This window comes from Ptychodera flava, chromosome 2 (assembly GCF_041260155.1).
Source record: "Ptychodera flava strain L36383 chromosome 2, AS_Pfla_20210202, whole genome shotgun sequence".
Classification (NCBI taxonomy): Eukaryota; Metazoa; Hemichordata; class Enteropneusta; family Ptychoderidae; genus Ptychodera; species Ptychodera flava.
In genome coordinates, this window is record NC_091929.1 from 46,725,598 (window position 1) to 46,747,667 (window position 22,070).

The 22,070-nt window shown below is 37.0% G+C and overlaps 1 protein-coding gene and 1 long non-coding RNA gene across 2 annotated transcripts; one reads left to right on the forward strand and one right to left on the reverse strand.

Annotated features, from left to right (window-relative positions):
• Nucleotides 1–366: 366 nt before the first annotated feature.
• On the reverse strand, nt 367–1,160 carry LOC139148832 (uncharacterized). The gene is made up of 2 exons (XR_011556025.1): nt 1,090–1,160; nt 367–562 (listed from the first exon to the last, which is right to left on the reverse strand). It is a non-coding gene; the product is annotated as an uncharacterized lncRNA (long non-coding RNA).
• Nucleotides 1,161–15,091: 13,931 nt separating this feature from the next.
• On the forward strand, nt 15,092–21,842 carry LOC139148839 (uncharacterized). Its single transcript, XM_070720270.1, has 4 exons — nt 15,092–15,519; nt 17,907–18,153; nt 18,749–18,948; nt 21,542–21,842. Exons 2-4 carry the CDS (start codon nt 18,146–18,148, stop codon nt 21,736–21,738), a joined length of 405 nt encoding a protein of 134 aa, XP_070576371.1. The 5' UTR covers nt 15,092–15,519; nt 17,907–18,145; the 3' UTR covers nt 21,739–21,842.
• The last annotated feature ends 228 nt before the right edge of the window (nt 21,843–22,070 follow it).

Here is a 22,070-nt window from a genome sequence, read left to right on the forward strand (position 1 = left end):
CCAATTTCAGTTATAGTAAGAAAACTAAATACATTATAATAGACAAGAGATACTGAAAACCAAAGAAGTAACACAATTAAGTGACAGCAAAATTTCTTGTATTGTACCACAAGTTTCAAAATTTTATCTTCTCCAAAAATATAAGTTCAGTTCAGATATGTACACAGAAGTTGTAGAATCACTTGTGTAGACATGGCCAATGTCAGTGACATGGTTGAGAATGAAAATCTGACAAATCTTAAGGCAGACTGTGGACAGCACAAGATGTGTTTTATCCAACTAAGCTCTGAAATACCAGTTTCACGAGAAACAATGGTCAGCGCAAATAAAGTTATTATTAATAAAAAGACGACAGAGAAAAAAAAGTTAAATTCAATTGTGGTACAATTTATTTTATATGCCATGTTCATTTCATGCCACATAAGTGTCATGATCATGTCAAGATTTTCTTTTGACTTGAGAAGTTTCATGTAACATTTACATTACTGTCAAAGGCTGCGATTTGGCTTTCTGTTCTCTGAATTTCTTGTCCCCTTTAGGGTACGTGTACCAGCAATGGATTCTGAAAAATAAAATCGTTCAGGGAAGAGTGCAAGTCTTTACCGTTTGACCAAACATTGTAAATTTCATGAAAGAAATCGATAATTATTTGAAAATGAGACAAAATCAAGTTGAAAAATTGAAGCAGAAAATGCATAAAATATTCATGAATGAAATTAATTAAAATGTCCGACAGCGGACAACTCGCCGTATGCTATGTTGTTTACATACACGTCGGCGACAATCTGCAAAAATCTCAGCACTTACTGTAAGTAACTGTTGTGAACGTAAGTGAATTCAGTATGAATCAGTACTCAACGAAAATTTATCTTTAGGTATAAACATTGCAATAAAATGATTACAAAACATAATAGCGATGTACAGACGAACGGTACATTGCACAGGCGTGATGTTTACTGGGTAGTTTGTATAAGCGTAGTTTATGCTACTACGTTCTGATGTTCTCTTCCGTAGAACGTCGAAACGTAGCATAAACTACACTCATACACACTGCCCAGTAAACATCACGCCTGTGGTACATTGGCTTACATTTGTGAACGGCTCGCAGACGCTGGACGATTCCCGGTTGCAGGTCTCTCCGTGCTGTGTGTAAATACGGTTTACCGTACTCAGAAAATATAGTCGGCATCTTTACTGCTGCTCGCGTTCACAAATTTAGAACTCCGCCTGTCCCTGGTACTGTATATACGTTTTTGCAACTATGTGATATAATTTGGCTGGCGATTCCATAGAAAGATCACGAAATTGCCCACTATAACTCCCTGATCACAAGTACGCAGCCGACACTGGCCGAAAATCTAACTTCGCCGATCAAGCCTCTGCATGACCCCGGCTCATGACGATCCGGAAGTGCGATCAACAAATCATTACGTGGGATTGATAATGTAGCCTCGTTTTTAGCTCACGTGTGTGAACACGTGGGCTAATGTCATAGCGATGTCTGTCTGTCTGTCTGTGTGTTAGTGTGTGTGTGTGTGTCTGTCTGTTTACACGATAACTCAAAACGCCTGAACGCATTCAAGTCAGATTTAGTACACAGGTACCATATGCTTCTTGCAAGAACTGATTAGCTTTTGGTTGGTGTGGCTTGCATATTAATGAAGTTATGCAATATTGTTTTTTTTTTCCGTACAATGGTTTCCCAATGAAGACGGTAATGACAGTGTAGACATATATCAAGAACCAGATATGAACTGAAAATGCTCACGTGTTTCATTATATATTGCATTTATGTGCAAGTTTGAACCTTTGCTACATGCTTTGCTACATTTAAAGTGTTATGATCAACACAATGAATTTCACCACAGATCAATTCTAAAGGTCATTAAGTATTCAAATATGTAATTAGCTTGAATAAAAATAATTAATTTCTTTGAGTACTGTCATTGTATCACAATATAGCATGTGTCATTACCTTTGGTCAAGTCCTTCAAGCTCTATATGCCAAACCGTGAAAGCTTGTTAGCTATTTATGCAAATTATGAATTAGCTGACATGAAAATGCAAATGACTTTCAATACTGTTATAACCTGGTATAATGATCAATGTACACAGCATGTTTCGCCAAATTTTATCAAGTAAATGCCAGTATATATCCCTAATTTGGAAGGTTCATTAAATATGCATATTGGGAATTGGCTGAAAAAAATGTCAAATGACTTTCAATAATCTTGTATCATAATATCTTTAATGTACATAGCAAGTTTTGCCAACTTTGGTCTAGTCAAAACAGATAAATATCGCTAATAAATGCGGGATATCGGACCGCAGGCGGGCGAAGATTGCATTATAAGCGCGCCAACCCAAACTCACTGCATGGACATCACATTTACGAAATCGAAGTCCAAAGTAAACTACGTCATTGTTAGAATAAGAGAGGTTTTCCATCACACGGGAGCATACCACCACAAATTTTGCACAGATGGCGTTGCACTGGCATTGCAAAAGGGTGCATGGGAGCATGGGAACGCGGGCAGTTTCCCTCGCTATGGGTAGGAAATGCATTGAGCAAGACACACTTCCGGGTTCGCAAAAAAACGAGGATTCCATTTACGGGGCGCTCAAATATAACTATTTGCTGTGATACATAGCAGAGGAGTATATGTTTGTGATGCTGAGAATAACATCAGTAAATATATGACGGGTTTTAAAAGTTGACGTTTTTTGCGATGTAACAGACTTCTGAAGGTAGCTCGCTTGGGGAACACGTCATCCCGGCCGCTGTCCGCTTTGACCCCAGTAATTCACACTGGTTTTGGTCGGCCCCAGGTACCCAAGTCACTTCGACCCCGTCACACTTTTGCCTACATGTCCACGGAGACGATTCAACATGTTCCACAACAAAGGCAAGACAAAATTGAAAATATCAATAAAATGGCTTCACAAAGGCTGAAATACACGATACTCGATGAGTATGAAGTTTATGAAATGAAATCAAAATTGACAACACAAGTGTTTTGTCTCGGGTAATACCACTTGAAATTGAACTATTCTACAGACTGTTTTTTCCATACAGTGCAGTATTTGTCAGTGACAAATTAATCTTTGCAATACATTTTTTTGCGATGAGCTGGAAATTTGATTAATATCGAGTTAATGTACATAAATATTCCGTTATTTTAATACTGGGACACGTTTATTTTCTCGATCCGCTATCTGCGGACTACGTGCTGAAGTACATTGACTGTTCATGTCAACGATCGTTTCTCCCTCTGCAGAGTTTCTGTATCCCGTTCAACAACGCTGTACCTCGATCACACGATAGTGACGCTATGTAGCTGTGCAGTATTGAAACTTATCATAAAATGGCCACCTCGTCTAACAGTAACACGTATTGTCGGGATTATCGTACGGAAAAAAGACTGCAAAATTAAGACTTATGAATCTTCATCAGAATTGAACACATCATGATTGTACACGAGTATCAACCGTGAATGCACGTTGAGCTCGGCAGTTACACAAGCATGGTACGCTACGTGCATAGCCCTACGAGTATAGCGACAGTGCAGTGTGCGGCTTTGGCTACGCCGCCTACCGGAGGTGGGAGGCGGCGTAGCCAAAGCCGGACACTCTCGTCATACTCGTAGGGCTAGCTACATGCACTGCCGCGCGATGCCGATCGTATGCATTCCAAGGCCTATCCCGGAATTTGTTTCACAAACAACCTCAAAGGAGAGCAAACATACTTCTATGGACAATGACGGACACGTTTCTTGGCGAAGCAAAATCAAAACAGTGCAGAAGTACATGAAGTAGGTCATGGCCTTGGACTCTGTGCACGAACCTGATTGGACACTTCATACCTTTGACCCAAAGTTATTATTCATCAGCACTTCCATGCCATGAGGCTAAGTAGAGAACGTATTAGCCCTGCGTACGATGCTGTGTGTTCCGCTACAGCTAATAGCCCCGCTCACCACAGCCCTGCAAAGACCCGTACGTAGAGTTGGTGACTTCATGGTGACTTCAAATCCATTTTTGGACTTGACGTAAAAAGCCAAATTACTGCCGAAATTCAGCGTTCTTGGGCCCAAGTCGTATCCCTGCCTACCTCAGCTACTCGATCGCTTCCAAAAATGCCAGTCTTTTATTTTTTTTTCGTAAATAACCGTCGATGTCGGCAACTCTCTCGCTAGCCCTGCGTACGTACGCAGTGTACGCTGTGTGTTTAGGAACGCACACAGGGAATGCACAGCGTACACTGCGTACGTACGCAGGGCTAGCGAGAGAGTTGCCGACATCGACGGTTATTTACGAAAAAAGAATAAAAGACTGGCATTTTTGGAAGCGATCGAGTAGCTGAGGTAGGCAGGGATACGACTTGGGCCCAAGAACGCTGAATTTCGGCAGTAATTTGGCTTTTTACGTCAAGTCCAAAAATGGATTTGAAGTCACCAACTCTACGTACGGGTCTTTGCAGGGCTGTGGTGAGCGGGGCTATTAGCTGTAGCGGAACACACAGCATCGTACGCAGGGCTAAGAACGTATGTACTCATTTCTGGCGATCGAGCAGCGAGGGAAACAATCAATTACCAAGGATAAAGCTAATTTGCTAAACGATATTTTATCTTGAATAGTGAGTTGAATGAGTAATAAAATATATTTTTAATGTTCAATACGAGGTTGAAACATGGAGGGACCGTGGTTGAAACCAGAGCTATCCAGCTGTAGCCAACCTGGACAAGCACATTTCACAGCGCCCTCAAACAGTCGATTGTTTTCACTTGTCATACGCGGCGTAACAGAAAAATTAAAACTTTCATAACTTCATTAATATCCAAGCCACGCCCACCAAAACCTTTTCAGTTCTAGCCATTTGAATTCTGAAGATGTCTACCAAATTTGACTGAAATACGTTCAGCCGTTTTTGAGAAAATGGACCACAGACAGACAGACAGACAGACAGACACACAGACAGACAGACATCGCTGCGACATATGCTCACGTGTTCACACGTGAGCAAAAAATGCACTAAATTTCATGAAACTTTTCACAGATGACAATCTTACAACATTATGATGATACTGTGAGTGTCATGTCAATTGTCTGCTCATTTGCATATTAAATGAACTTTTGTTATTAGTGACATAACTCTGAAATTCCTGCACCAAATTAGATGATACTTGCAACAAATATATATATATATCTATCTATATATATATCTTATATATATATCTGATATATATCTAATTATACTTAGAAGCATTGGGCAGTGTCAAGTTAATAAATAGCTCATTTGCATATTTTATTAAGTTTTGTAATTAGTAGTATAACTGCACCAAATGTGATGAAATCTGCTGTAGATACTGATCCGACTGATATCTAACTGTGGTGTAAAGCAGTTAGTAGTGTGAAGTTAATTAAGGGTTCATTTGCATATTTAATGAACGTTGTAATTAGGTATATAACTCTGAAATTACTGCACCCAAGTCAGTGAAATTGGGTACAGATATTGATCTGATAAATATCTAAATGTGTTGAGAAGCATTATGCAGTGTCAAGTTAACAAATAGGTCATTTGCATATTTTATGAAGTTTTGTAATTAGTCATATAACTCCATAATAACTACACCAAATGTGATAAAATCTGCTGCAGATACTGATCCTACAGATATCTAATTGTGGTGTAAAGCATTTAGTTGTGTGGAGTTAATTGAGGGTTCATTTGCATATTTAATGAACTTTGTAATTAGTGATATTACTCCAAAATTACAGCATTAAATTTGATGAAACTTGCTACATATGTTGATCTAATAAATATCCAATTGTACTGAGAAGCATTGAGCAGTGTCAAGTTAATAAATAGCTCATTTGCATATTTCATGAAGTTTTATAATTAGTCATATAACTCTGAAATAACTGCATCAAATGTGACGAGAACTGCTGCATATACTGATCCGACAGATATCTATGTTGTAAAGCATTTAGTAGTGTGAAGTTAATTAAGGGTTCATTTGCATATTTAAGAAACTTTGTAATTAGGTATATAACTCTGCAATTACAGCACCAAATTTGGTTAAACGTGCTACAGATATTGATCTGATAAATATATATTTGTGCTATGAAGCATTGAACAGTGTCATGTTAATTTAGAGCTCATTTGCATATTTAATTAACCTATAATTAGTGATATTAGTCTAAAATTACAGCATTAATTTTAATAAAAATGCTACAAATGTTGATCTGATAGATATGTAATTGTCCCTTGAAGCATTGAGCAGTGTCAGGTTGATATATAGCTCATTTGCATATTAAATAGAGTTTTGTAATCAGTGATTATATCTGAGAGTACTTTGCGAAGTTGATAAAACCTGCTGCATACAGTGTTATAACACATATCTGATTGTTCTGTGAAGCGCACTTCTATTAATGAACCTGTTGTAAGAGACGTGAGCATATTCAGTTCATGTCTGGTTAAACGCTTGAATTGACCCTACATCTGCACCAATCCATTATATTTCATACTTAATATAGCATTTAATTTATAGTTTAATGAAAATGGTTATTTTTATCATAGAAAGACTAAAATGAGAGTAAAAATTCTTTCAACACGAAAAATCAATATCAATGCGCGAACTGACCTTGATGAACCGTGACCGGAGAGTGCAAAACATGTTGGCTGCTCGCAGCTGATACACAGGACATGTTGGACATTGGCGAAGTAGCGCATTGAATTTTCGTACAGTGACTCGGGATGGAGTGTAATCTTAAACCTCAAATTTGTGCTCAACAATATACTCTAACGCTGAGAACGTGGACAAAGCCTTTCACCTCGACCCATGTTATCAAAAGTTAGTAAAGGGAAAGCAACTCCACACATCGTTCATGTATTAGTGATTTGCATTTAATGTATATTAGTGTGTATGTTTTTGTTTCACTGCCTTGTGTATAGGACCGATTAGGCACGGTGAGACACAGCTGTAATCTGCGTGTCAGTGCAGACTGTACTCCAGAGTGGAGAGACTGCGTACGACACTGCGATCCTTTAACGCTATGTTTCGAAAGTTTGCCAGACTTTCTTCATCAGTCGCCTCAAGTTCATCTTCAGTGGATAAAATGTGTGGTATATTGAAAGATTGTATGTATTCCTATATTGTCCCACTGGAAGTATGTTCTTTTATTCTGGAAGCTAGAATATCTCATTTTGTTCAGTTGTGTTCAAGGTCGTGTTCGTATCGTGTTTACCAGATTGAGAAATAGATAGATATATGTGGTCGTCAACATGTTTAATGTTGTGCTGTCAAAATGTTGTATTTTTTCTGTGTTATAAGTTGTCAGTTGTAAACTTTGTTTGAAATCATTGGTTGACGAGTTATTTTTGACGCTTCCTTATTATGTAATCATTAGTGTATACAATGTCAATCCGCTTCCTCTATCTAACGGTTTGATTGGTATCTCACCGTTTTCTGATAGTGTTCTTCATGACATGCCTTCGACATGAGATGTGTTCTATTCTGTGTTTTGGAAGGGGATATTGAGATGAATTCGAGGCTGCTATGTGTATCAATGTTCATTTTGGTTTGTGCCCGTGTAATGCGACATATTTGTAATGTGCACTATTTTGTTCTCTGTTTCTGTGCCGGCTTATACTGTTACCGCCCGTCTTTATTTTGTAATTTTATGTGCAATTTTAGTGTAAATTTTTGGTGTTGAGGCATGGCACAGTGTTGATACGGTAACTCTCCCTTTTGAGTTTGTGTTGGCCTTTAAAAAGGCCGTTTGGTATTGCGATCCTCGTTTAGCCCATGCTGTATCCAGTTATGTACGTTGTTCACAACGTTTACTGTTGCTGGAATGTTGTGTGGTTTCTTGTGGATTCATTGTACGGCCTAGGATCTTGTCTTGCTGATCTCCGCTCACTACGTGCAGTCACATGAGGTCTACTCCGCTCCGAGTCTATGCGCCCATAGACGTGTACACATATGTCCGTCTTCTTCTCAGGCACATGCACACACGTCCATCCATGGCAGAGCGGAACAGACCACTGGTGACCGTGCACTCACCTATGTTCAGGACGTCTTCCATCTCCAGTGCAGGTCTTTTACTGTTCTTCTTCGTGTAGTATATGTTCTATTCGTTGTGGGAGGGAGACTGGGATTACCGTACGTTAGTGTATCTTAACATGAAATACTAACCGTTACGTTTTTGTTATCTTGTTTGTAATAAACAATGTATTGATGATCCAAGCAGCCACATTGATTTAAGTTGTCATGATTTCTACTTATCCAACTCCTCTATTGTGCATAACTGTATCCTATTATGACTCTTTCAATAACAATTTGGGAGATCACTTATTTGATATCATTCTCCCATTGGCAATACATTAGGTATAGGTCGGTGTCAAATGTTCATGTTGCTGTATGTACATTTTTTATTTTTTGAGGACATTGACAGAATACAAACTATTCAGAATAGTGCAAAATGTCATCAATAACAACTGGAAGCTTCAGGTCGATCAACTTTTGAATGACTGTTTAGGATCAGATAACCTATGAGTTATTTGTAGTTTCCTCGTAGCCTAAAATGTATAGTGAATCAACATTTCGATGAAATTCCAAAATCAAATTTCTTGCACAACCATGGACTTGAAACCACTCTAGTCTAATCATTAACATTAATACTAATAATTAGGTGTACATAAATGCAAAGATTTACTTAGTTTTGTATTGGAAAAAAAATATTCATAGTTTTGTCATAGACTGCTATGCATTGTGAATCGACATTTCAGTTAAATTCCAAAATCAAATTTCTTGCACAACCATAGACTTGAAACCACTCCAGTCTAATCATTAACATTAATACTAATAATTAGGTGTACATAAATGCACAAATTTACTTAGTTTTGTATTGGAAAAAAATATTCATAGTTTTGTCATAGACTGCTATGCATTGTGAATCGACATTTCAGTGAAATTCCAAATCAAATTTATTGCACAACCATGGGCTTGAAACCACTCTGGTGTAATCATGAACATTAATACTAATAATTAGGTGTACATAAATGCACAGATTTACTTAGTTTTGTATTGGAAAAAAAAATATTCATAGTTTTGTCATAGACTTCATATAATGCATAGTGAATCGACATTTCAGTGAAATTCCAAAATCAATTTCTTGCTCAACCATAGACTTGAAACCACTCTGGTCTAATCATTAACATTAATACTAATACTTAGGTGTACATAAATGCACAGATTTACTTAGTTTTGTATTGGAAAAAAATTATTCATAGTTTTGTCATAGACTGCCATGTATAGTGAATCAACATTTCAATGATATGCCAAAATGAAATTTCTTGCACAACCATGGACTTGAAACCACTCTAGTCTAATCATGAACATTTATACCAATAATCGAGTGTACACAAATAGGCAGATTTGCCAAGTTTTGTATTTTAAAACAATTATTCTTACTTTTGTCATAGACTACAATGTATGATGGATGAACCTTTTATACGAAATTCCAAAAACAAAGTTCTTTGTACACAGATGCACGTGTTACCACCCTCTTCTAATCAAGTACAATTATGTCAATTATTCAGGGTCCATATATGCACAAAAGTGCATACCATTAATTGTGAAAGAATTTTTTTACAGTTTTGTCATAGACCCCATGTATAGTGAATCAACATTATTGATGAAATCTAAAAATTACATTGTTTGTACACGCATGCACTTTTTACCTGCCACTTCAAGCAAAGTACATTTACATGAATTATCACACACATATGATTTGAAAGTTTTTTGACAAAGAGTTATATCAGCCACATTTTGCCTTCCTTTTGGGAGGGGGATTTCAAAATATAGCAAGTCAGAAGAGGGGTCTTGAACACATTGCGGGTTTGGTGGGGTATTGAGTAACAGGGGAGGGTCATTTATTTTCATGCACGGATAAGGGGAGGGTCACTAATTTTTGTGCATGAACTTTTGAAGGGTCACTATTTTTGAGGCAGTGGTGTTTCGAAAAACACCGGCCCACCCCCCCCCCCACCCCCCCTGTAATTTGTGTCCAGTCCCTTACCCAACCGGATTGTCAAAGGTTCTTTTATTACATTATTGGGCAATATGTCAATCATGTGTTGCTGCATATTTGCAGCAATATACTTGTTTGCCGCAAATTTGCAGCAACCTAGTCGCTTACCGCAAATTTGATGCAAAATGATTTAAGGGTTTGCAGGAGGGTCACAGCTAGCTGCAAACTTCTGCAGCTCCTTACTGCAAGCTATATGCTTGTTACATATTTGCATCAACTTACGGCAAATTTGCAGTAGAAATCATTTTCGGAAAGGGATGTGTCAAGTATGTTCACAATCACAAATTATGGATGGCAGTTAATGCAGGTCAATCCATTGACACTGATTGTGGTGAAAGGGTTGGGTCTTCAAATCACTGCTGCCCGTACCCCAAACAATTTCGACAACTTACAGACTGCTTGGTTGATGCAATCGATGGCAATGATAAACATGGTAAAAACAATATATCGGCAATTGAATTTTCTTTCATGTTACAAGTAGCGAACATCATTCATCAAGATCAGTAGTGAAATAATAAACATTTATTGAATGATGTGGTCCCATGGTGATCATTGAGAAAACGTAGGCATTGACACAGTTACAAGCTTGTGACCGATACCAATCGATTTTTGTAGATTGTTCCTTCAATGAGCCAATCAGTGTATAGTTTGCTGCATCATCATCTGAAGTGATATTCTACTCTGGAATAATATGGACGCAGTGTTTTACAGAATCTGTAAGATCAATAGATTGCCTCATGGTGGTACAAAGCAACCCACATCTTCAAGCATGTTTGGAATACATGTACATATATGAGGTCATATTTTGTTTGTATCATGGTCCATTCAAATTTAACGTTTCACATATTGAGATATCAGATCAACCTTGTGCATCTTGCCAGCATTGTCATTGTTGACAACCAAAATTCATGTTATCAATAATATCAATGCACTTAACATGTACACGTATATGTACACAGGCAATGATTGTAGACAAGCCAAGTACAAAGTGTTTGAAAACTTCTTTTAAAACAAATAGCCGACCTATGGTAAGTTTTTGATGTCAGGAGGGTAGTAAGTTTATTTTGATTTACTATGAGCAGTTTCAGTCTCAATAAATTGCAAAAAGCAATTTCAGTTCATTACATTTCAGAACAAATGATCTGGACTCAAAATATTTACAACCAATAGATTTTAATCCCTTGACTATATTGATTACCATAAATTTCCGCTGCCATAATGAATTACGGAATGCTGGAAAATTAATGTGATAGTTCATATTATCTTTCATGTGGGAAATAAGTCGTCAAGCGGTAAATGAATATATTATGAATAATTTGATATCCATGCTCTCTATCCTCTATTGGTTCATTTTCAGTTTCTGTTCAGCTTTTGAATAATTTTCATAAAACAATCTCAATATACCAGGGTATTATAACACTGCTTTCAAACTGTAGCCACACAGATGACATAGTGACTCAGTGATATCATTGCACAGTTCAACTTTACCTTTCAATGGATATTGCACAACTTATGTAACTTCAAAGTAATGTTCTGTTATACATAAACTTAATAAAATAAATCATTAATTTGAATCAAAATACAAGGATATCACCTAGACATTGCATCAAAAACGATTTTTTTTTAAAAACTTTACTCCTCTTGAAAGAGTAATAACTGTCAAAATAACAAAAAAGAAATAAAATATAAATTCTGACTCAAGATACACAAACCATTAGATGTAATGAATTCTTCACAAAATTATACATCATCATTTTTTTGTTTCAGAACCATGGACAAACTGTCAATTCCTAGAAAATTGACAACTATTTTCTTTTTTGGTCTAATTGTATTCACGTCATGTGACAATATTTATCATCTCCGTGTACTTGGTTACAGAAGGTTTGCTTTGAGAAAAACAGTTGTACAGTTACACATGGAAACACAAACTGTTGCGGCAATGGACAGAAGTGACTGGGAAAAAATGAGAAAAGATTCTGGTAATTCTTTGTTTTTCAGGATTAAGTCTCCATGGTGACATTCTTTCTCCTAAATTTGGATGGTCGGGCACGTCCCTTTGGTCCAGATAATCTTTGTTTAGTTGCAAGTGCTGGTGCCTTAATTTGCTGAGAAGAGACAAAATAATAAAAATTATTTAGTATTGTAGTACTTTTTGTCAATTAATGTGTGTCATTACAAAAAATCATGTTAAAGCACAGCTTTGGTAATATCACATATTGCATACAGCTTGCACAACAAACTAAAGATTTTGATAGAGTAAATCTATTTCAGAAAGACAAATTATGCAAGAATATTTTTTCATCAGCATACCATTACAAGGACTAACAGTACCAGATCTTCAAAAATTTCTACCTACTAATACTTTTGTAAATGATTTAAACAGGAACTTCTCCTATAAAAGCTGGATTATCGTAAATCTATGCTAAAGTAAAAAATCCATGCTACTGATCGGAAATACCAAATATACAGAACAATAAAATGTACAGCACAGAATGTCTAAGTTGGGACTTCAAGAAAATCACCTTTCTATCTTTCAATCGTCGAAGATGGTAGGCATATCACTTATGAACTGTCAAAAACGTTCAAATCTGTAATAATTCAACCCCTAAAATTATTTTGGCTTAGTTGATTTCCTAAAAACTAATTAATTTGAAATTGCAATTATTTGTTTCTGATTGAATTAATAGGGTTTTTACGGTACCTTGTTCATTTGCTGCATCTGGTTTCCTTTTTCTGTTCTTAAATTCTTTATTTGCATAGTCCAAGTGTAATTTTGTTCCTCCAAGTTTCACTGTAGATATCTTGGCCTTTACTGCATCATCTCTTTCAAAGATCAAAAGATGAAGTTTGTGTCTGCAGACTACCATAGAAAAGTTGAATCTCTATTCTAGAAAGACACACATTATAAATTCTAGATACAGAAAAACTGAATCATGAATTTGTCAGTACTGCAAAGCCTGTTCTCGTACCAAAGCCAAGTTTGTAAAACTACCAGCTTTCAAATTGATGATAGGGTTTTTTTGTTCAAGACAATTTTATACAGAATGTGTAAAATATATATAAATATATGCTGTTGAAGCAAGACATGCATACACATGCATTTGTCAAAATGTACCACAGCCAGAATAACCATGCACACACTGGTGTCAGAGGGGGATAACTGCAATTTCTATCCAATTAGACAATTCCGTTCCTACAGTCCTATCATTTGAATCTCATTCAGAATACAGCTTGTTAACCCTTTTCCTGCAAAGTCCATATTTCACCATCAGGTCAAGATGGTTAAAATTACTAATTAGTGAACACATGGTGTATTTTAACATAATATTGAACTTTTGAAGGCTGTTGAATATATATATACTGTAGACTTGATTTTATGGACTAAAGATGCTATAACAGACCAAGCCAAGACGGTGAAAATATGTCAAGGGCTCGACACAAGGTCAAATAATCCACTAGCCCAAAGGACTAGTAGCAGTTCAATTTTATTAGTCCTTATATTCGGCTCGAAGTTGTACGGCTCCGCGAAAAACACTCGTATACGATGACGTCAAACATAGAAAAATACCATGGGATTATATATTTATCACATGAACAGTCTTCTTATTTTTCTTTTGACGTAAATGGATCAAAATTATCGTAACAAATTGCATGAATTTCGTCACGATTTGTGTTTTACTTACGCGGATTACTTTCATTTAAAGAGTAAAGCGGCCCGTCACCCAGGAGATACTTTCATTCATAAATCCCATCAAGCTGAAATTTGCTACATTAAAGGGTATCTCCATCAAGCAGACGTACGAATTCGGTCATGTGAATGTGTCAATCATTGTCTCGCGCTGTACTGATGCCAAGGCAAGTTGGCCATCGGCGGACATAGCTTTCACCGTGCTAGCGACGGATAACCATAGTACGCAGAGTTACTTAGAATATTTACATTATACTTATGAAGTAAATGAGACGACGCAATCGAAACAGTAATTCTCATTCTCAGAGATGCCGTGGCTTTCAAAATATCACACAAGTTTACGACCTTTGCGAGCGCGAAAGATTCCGTTCGATGACACACTCATTGCATGTCTGTGCCCACAACGTTGCCGTCACCGGTCTCTGCCGTGTCAACTCGTCAATCCTGATCTCGGTCATCAATGTTTTCGTCTTACGAACTTTGATGTTTGCATTGACACATATTTCTTCCATGGATATATCCTAATTTTGTTGACGGAAACTCTGCATTGAGTGTTGTCTGAGTCAACTTTCGAAGTACATGGGATTCCACAGCGCTGCACACTGCTCGACAGCTTATGTCTTCGCTATACAGCATTATGCCGCGCTGCAAGTTTGATTCCGAGCAAGAGTTTACTGAGTTTTTGTGTGATTAAGGAAATTGATCGTTGTTAGTCGAATGACTTTAGGCTTGTGCCTCCTATGTCGCTTTCCCGAAGATTAAACTATACTCATTTATTCAGTTTGAGGTGTGGTAGGTTTCAGTTTTATCGCCAACCGGTATCGCCAGGTACAATAGAGAGATTAAGATTGCTTACGTGAACGTAACGTGAACGTAAACGTCATCACTTCTTGCGCGCCTTTCCCGTAATTTGATTACGTCACACGTTCGTTTGTCGTCTGCTAGCCGTATTTTACATGAAAAAGGTAAGTTTCACGTATGTGAATTCCGAGAAAAAAATAAGGGTTTATTTGAGAAGTGACTTCAATGCCAATGATTTGTATTCCGACTTTCTTTATCACTTAATGTGTTAATGTTGAAAGTTGCTTAGTACGATACATTTTATGCAAAAAAGTTTAGCACAATTTATCAGAGGGGATTTTTCGTTGAGGGCATCCTTCAGATTGCAGCTGTAGTGACCTTTGGCTGAACACGGAAGCAACAAAACGGCAAGCGAAAGGATGCCCGCTCCAAAACCCCCAGTTCATAATTACTGGATATTAATTTCTGGCTTATCTGACTGTCATGTTGAGGAAATGCATAGCATCGTAGACAACTTTGAACTGGTATAGCCCCACTCGGAACCTGGGAAAACTTGACTGTTCGCTCGATGCCCGATGATGTTGTGAAATGCATTGAGCTGACCTGGTCTGTCATGCAGTTCACCTCCACTTTGCCGGGCAACCTTTGTCTTTTTACGCAATATGCGATCTATTTGAAGTATTTTATGCATGAAGTATATCTCTCATTTTACCAAGAATACCGTATTTAACTGCTGACCAATTGTCAGGTTTTCTGTTTTGTTTACGCGGAACGGGAAATTTCTGAAACACTAGTCATTGCATGTATTATATAGGCCCCAGTGCAGTGGCTTTGCTACCTCCATGGTCACTGCCTTCCTAAGATACTTGTTGGGTTTCACCAATTGGAAAAGTTGTGTACGATGCTTTGTGGTGTACATGAACATGTAATTTTGTTTGGTAAGTAGTAAAACTTTGATTCTTGGTAATTGAAAGCTCAGCAACGTTTGTTTTTCAAAATGTTGACGGTTTTTCTGAATGTTCTGAGCTAATTGCAATTTTGGACAAATTTCCATGTCACTGTATCTAGCATGATTACAGAACTTGTAATTAGATTTTAAGTTCAGCCAAAAGGTGACATAGATTTGATTGTTTTTTCTATAGACTATAAACAATAATGGGCTGTACTTGCTGTATTGTGACAAAGGAAAACATTTTTAAAAATTGTTTTGTTATAAATTATATTTTTTGTAATTTAGCTACTTACTACATGCTTATAGCGTTGATCGGGATTCAAGGTTTGTTTCTAAATATAGTAAGGCGCGCGCGACATCGGCACGTCGCGCTAGAATTTCGGACAAATTTTGTATGCGATCAGTCTGTGATTATTGTCGTGACTTATAGCTTGAACTTGAAATATTTCATTTATATGCCTCTTGCCGTCACGTCAATAGACTCCAAGCTCGATTTTTGTCGTTCTTGTTTGTTCAATTTGCTACTTTGTCTCTGAAATTTTCGGACAAACAAAATATTTGCATATACAGTGACGTCATTTACGATCAGCGTTATTATGTTTTGGTATGCCTGCTAAACTGAATGATAGTGAATTTTCAGTGAACAGAGCTGAGCCATTAAATATTGTAAGATGATAGTCAGTACTCTGATGGCATAATTTTTGGTATAGATCAAAATTATATCATCAAAGTAATATATATATATATTGTTATACCACAAGCAAGAATGATGAAGTTTAGAGATGATGAATGATATTATCATAATTTTTCAATTAAGGCTATTGTCTGGGCTATTTTAAAACACTAACCGTGTAGTACCTTGTTTTCAGATTTTGTCATCTTTTTGTTGCAGTAGATGGTAAAATGCAGTGCAGGGGGAAAACCGGATATTCGGTTGGCATGGCGACAATTTCAGGGTTAAAAATATGAGGAAATTTGTGGCAAAGATATCTATTGAATGAAAAGTCATACAACAACCGAATTTTTTCTGTAGCATTCAGATGTATATGTATTACAATATGAACCTAAATCTATGACTGTATAAGATGTCAATATAAATTAAATCATAGTCATCTCGTTAAGATTGAAAAATTAATAAATTTCACAACTTTCCGTCAAGTTTCTACTATGACATGATTGGATGACCTTGTTTTTTGAGGTTTATTTTGTAAAGTATTTAATTTCACATATGTTGGCTGATTTTCATTGCATTCCAACCATTCTTTCAAGAGTCATTACTGCCACAAGAACGAATGCAGTACAAAACACACTTGTTAGGAGTATTGGATTGAAATGTTTACAACATAAAGGTGATACTCATACTTCATGCAAAGTTTACGACCTCAAAATAGGGTATTGGACAAGTTTAAATTGTCAGTTAGAATTCTATTTACAAAAGCCTGGTTGTAATTGCTTTCTTAGTGAAAAATGAACTGTTAATTATCAAAAAAACATTGATTTTATAATCAGCATGATAATGAAATTCATGTGAGATTCTTTACTCGTTATGTATATGGACACCATAACGTCTAATATGGTTTGTTTTCTGGTTTAATTGCTATACCTGAATGAAAATCTTCATATGCCTTACAGTAATATCCACACAAAATATAAAACAGAATCATTTGTTGCAAATTTCTTCCGATTACTCATTGATCTGGCTTTTTTAGACTGCAATTAGTCTCAAACTCACAATTTCCACAACGCCATATTTTTACCTCTGAAAAGCTGCTTCAATAAGCAAGCAATGGTCACTACTTCATACAGGATGCCATAACTCAACAAAGTTTTTAGGCAACCAAAAATAGCGATTTACCTGTTTTGAATATATAATTAGACTAAATAAAATTTTACCAGGGGTCAGTGGGAAAAAAACGCGATTTTCTCGATTTTAGTTAATATTTTTTGAAGAACGATATAGCTTATTTGAAAGTATACATGTCGAGGGTGACAATGAAGGAAAAAAATAAAATTTGATTTTTTGAGCATTTTGACCGACATTAGCCCAGACGATGGCCTTAAGTGCATGAATCTGAGAAACACCTTACATGAAAAATAACAAAATTGTTACTTTGTATCTTTGATGTTGAAGTGGCTGTAACTGATAAATCTTTCAATATTCTGGTTTAGTGTATCAACTGTAGTTTCTTTCTACACACAAAAGCATTCAAACACTAAAAGTATTCAGCTTGTCAACACAGGTGATGCAATTAATGAAAATATTGAAAATGCACACAAAGTTACACCTTCTATCCTTTAATCTAAACAATCTAGTTTAGTTTTTAATTTATGACCAGGTTATTTACATGTCAACTATCTAATTTTGGACTATAGTTCTAGAAATGACAACACCAAAACGGATTGCATTGCGCTGGACGGTTCAGCAAGATGTTGATTTGCTGAAGGAGGTGGTGGCCAGTAGGCCTGATACATCAGCAGAGTGGCAAGCTATTGCCAATAACCTGATGAGTCATTGGTCCTGGGCTGAAGACAGAACAAAAATATCACCAAGATCTGTCCGATAGCATGCAGATTTACTGCTAAGCAAGTTCAAAGAAAATGACAAGAAGTCCATGAAAAAGTAAGTAGTATGCAAGTGCTGTTGCTACTCAGTATATGATACCTGTATGTGGTGCTAAAATCATTTGGGCTTTATAATTTAGAGGTATTCTAAAATTAGGTGATAACTTTATCATTATTATATTAAAGAGAAGGTTACTTAGGTATTTTTTGTTCAGTAATAAAAAATCGATGAAAAACTGGCACGAAATCTGTCTCTGTTATTCACTTTCACTCACTCATAGTGCAATGGCACCCATTTGAAAATCTTTGGTTATAGGCGGATTAGTGACGTAAGAGCCTAGCACTGCACTCATAGTTGCAGGGCTTCCCCATAGTCTATAGCTTGGGAAGCCTTACAAGTGTCGGTGCAGTGCTAGGCTCTTGCGTCACTTACGCCTATAATCAAAGGTTTTCAAATGGGTGCCATTGTGCTATGAGTAAGTGAAATTGAATAACAAAGACAGGTTTCACACCAGATTTTCATAGATTTTTTATTGCTGAACACATAATTGCTGGGTAACGTTCCCCTTTAATCATTAGATTGATTTGTCTGAATGTTTCTGAGTTTTTTAGTTGCTATTAGTATTATTATAATTCATACTTCAATATTTCAGATCTGGCACAGAAGAACAATACAATGAGCTGCAACAATTATGCCAAGAAGTCCTTTCATATGTAGAAAGTCATGCAGCCAGTACTTCTAAGGAGGTTGTTGCATCAAAGAAAAAACATGAACAGAGACAGCAAGCCCTAGCCATAAGAGAGACTGCCATGAAAAGAATGACAGCAACAGCAGTGAACAATGACCAAGAAGGTATGCTCAGTCATTAGGAACTATCACACACCTCATTTGGTATCTTCTCAGATTCATTGAATGTTCATGTCTTGCTGAAAAACTGTTTAATCAGGTATCATCTATTCTGCTGCAATAGCATGAACAACTAGTCCCATAGCAAATCCAAATTGATATTTGCATAAGGAAACATGACTTTAAACAAAGTTATCTTCTGTGACCAAGTCAGAACAAAACATTTTTTGGGTGAAAATATGGCAATATGAAGTGTGTTGTACAGAACAGTTCCTTAAGGATAAGAGGACCATCCACAAAATAGACTCCACTCTCCATTGTTCCTGGGAAACAGTATATACACATATTGACAGGCCATGAGGGCAACAGCATACGTCTGTACCGGCCCCGAGGGACTGTGAGTCACCCCCAAAAACAGACTGTTTCCCTCGGCGGGTAGGCCGAGGGAAACAGTCTGTTTTTGGGGGTGACTCACAGGCCCGAGGGGTTAAAGACGTATGCTGTTGCCCAAATGGCCAGTCAATATGTGTTTTGTAACACACCTCATCCGTAGTCATACATAAGAATGTACCATACACAAAAGTTGTCGCATGTAAGCTTTTGATGTAATATGTTGGAGTGGTTCAGCAAGAAAACATTTTGCCGGACAGGGTCGCAATACTTTTGCAAAACGTTCAATGCACCTTTGATTATCTTTTTCGTTCGTTTCGAGTCCTTGTTTGAAACCAGAGCATTCAGTTCTTCTTCAGAAAGTAGGATAAACCGAGAAATTTCTCGACTATCGTTTCGCTCGGCCGCAGACGACATCTGTGTTTACATTCCAGTTCGCTCGTGCGCAATGTTTTTTTGACGTCAGCGGGCATCATTTTTCGGAACTGATGCCTGGCAGGCAACAGTTCCGACAAATGATGCCTGATGACGTCGTTTACGTGGATCAGCACAAAAAGAACGCATCCCACGTGACTATCAATTGACGAATTAGAACACAGACTGCGGATGAGGTGTGTACAATCTATATTGTGGTATGTGACTCCTTTGTTTCATGGCCAACCATGGGTACTGTCAAATCATCAAACAAGCATGTGTCTTCAGTGCTGTGTACAGCCATGTCATCACAGCACTTGTCATATGCAGATCGACCCACATCATCCCCAGTCACAAGACATGGATGTCTTGACATATACAGACTAGACCAGTACCACAGCATTTTGTCAGGGCCAGTTGCTAGAGTAATTTTATTTTTGCTTTGTACAAGATTATTAATTCCATTGTTTGTAATAATTAGCCATTTCATGCCAGTGTCAACTTTTGACACCATCCACAAAAAGTCTGCTTATTATCTGCAGTAATTACAAAAATTGTGTAGATAATTTTTAAATAATTTTAACCAAAATCTAAAACCGATGTCCTGCTATACATTTTGTGTTCAAATTGGAAAAAAAGTGTCAGTTAAAAATATATGAAAAATGTTGCAACAAAATTTAGGCCAGTAAATGTGGCATTCAGGGGGTTAATTTCTTTAGAAGTGTTTTGTTCTCCAACACAGCCCCCCCCAAAAAAACCAAATAATTATGCCTTTGTTACAGGCTCTGTGTATACCCTGATACAACCCTGTGGCAAAGGTCTGTGTCAGCAAAGATGTCCTATTGCTGTGACAGAGGCTGATGTACATGTCTATAGTCAGTGCTGTAGTCCTGTAGTTGTATACAGTGTTGTAGACACAGTGATATGAGCGGGTATGAAAGTTTGACCTGCATCATCATCAGTTCGTGTATACTCAAATAAACCAATGACCGTGTTATTACATCATGGCGAACAGTGCCGCCAACCTTGAAACCTTGACAAGCACAACAATCAGGGGCTGACGGTCTGTCAGCGGCCACTTTGAAAATTCAGTTATTGTTTTTTTTTCAAAATGATGGCTGACAGACCGTTAGTCTCTGGTATTGGCTGATCCATCAGCAGACAGTAGTAATATGTACATTTCAAGGTTGGTGGTTCTGGCCAGCATACCATAATTGGCACAATCATTGGTTTATTTTAGTCACATGGGGTTGTGGGATGTATTCTAAACCTCTTCAGTTTTAGAGTGTACACAAAATGATCATTGTGTATACTGGACTGTGTACACAGACCTGCAACAGGGTCTGAATTTGTTTAAATGTGGATACAATTATGCCTTTATTCATTTTTCTCTTCAAAATTGATCCATTTTCTGAACATATACAATCCTGCCATCTTACAAATTTTCAGGCCGTGTAATTTCAACACTGACACACCACTGTTTGTCCACCATTGTCTCAATCATGTGGTCACAGCACTGGATACAGCCAGAAATTATACCACTGTATACATTCATGCAATAATAGGCCTGATTCAGATCTGTCAATATTTTCTTGATATCTGACCAATTTTACATGTCCTGTAACAGACTAAAGGTCTGTTACTGGTACTGATCAGACTCTGTTGCAGTCATGTACTAAAATCTCCATGTGCTTTGTTTAGCCGTGTACAGCCAGAATCATCAACCATAACATTTCAAAATTTTCCATTCAATTTATAATTCACTCTTTTATCATATAATTTCATTTCTCTCCAGAGCATCACACTAGCAAAAAGCAAAAGGTCATGAGGTCATCAAAGAGTGAACTCTTTTCCTACCTACAACAGAAACATGAAGTGGAAATGAAGTATAAGCAGGACGCCCTGGAAGTTGAAAAAAGAAGGTTGGCACTTCAAGAAAAGCAGTTAGAAATGCAAATGAAGATGATAGAACAGCTTGCAAAAAGAAATTAAATTTTAAATGTGAATAAAAATGTTCAGTTTTTCCCTGAGCTATTGTGTTTGGTTCCCATGTTTAGGTTGTTTTGTTTTAAAATAAATAACTGTTCATAAGATTATGTTTTTGTTATTTTATTTGATCAAATGAGTGAAATGTGTTGTCTCCATGCAACAGGTTTTCTGAATGAAAGTTTAGCCCAGCCTCTTGCTTGTAAAAAAAAAATTTTGTTTTTAGCTCCGCTGTCAGTAACGCGGAGCTTATCTGATAGGGTAGTTGTCCGTCGTCGTCATCTGTCGTCCATCCATTCTCCATCAGCAATGGTCTTCTTCTCTTAAACCGTTTCAGA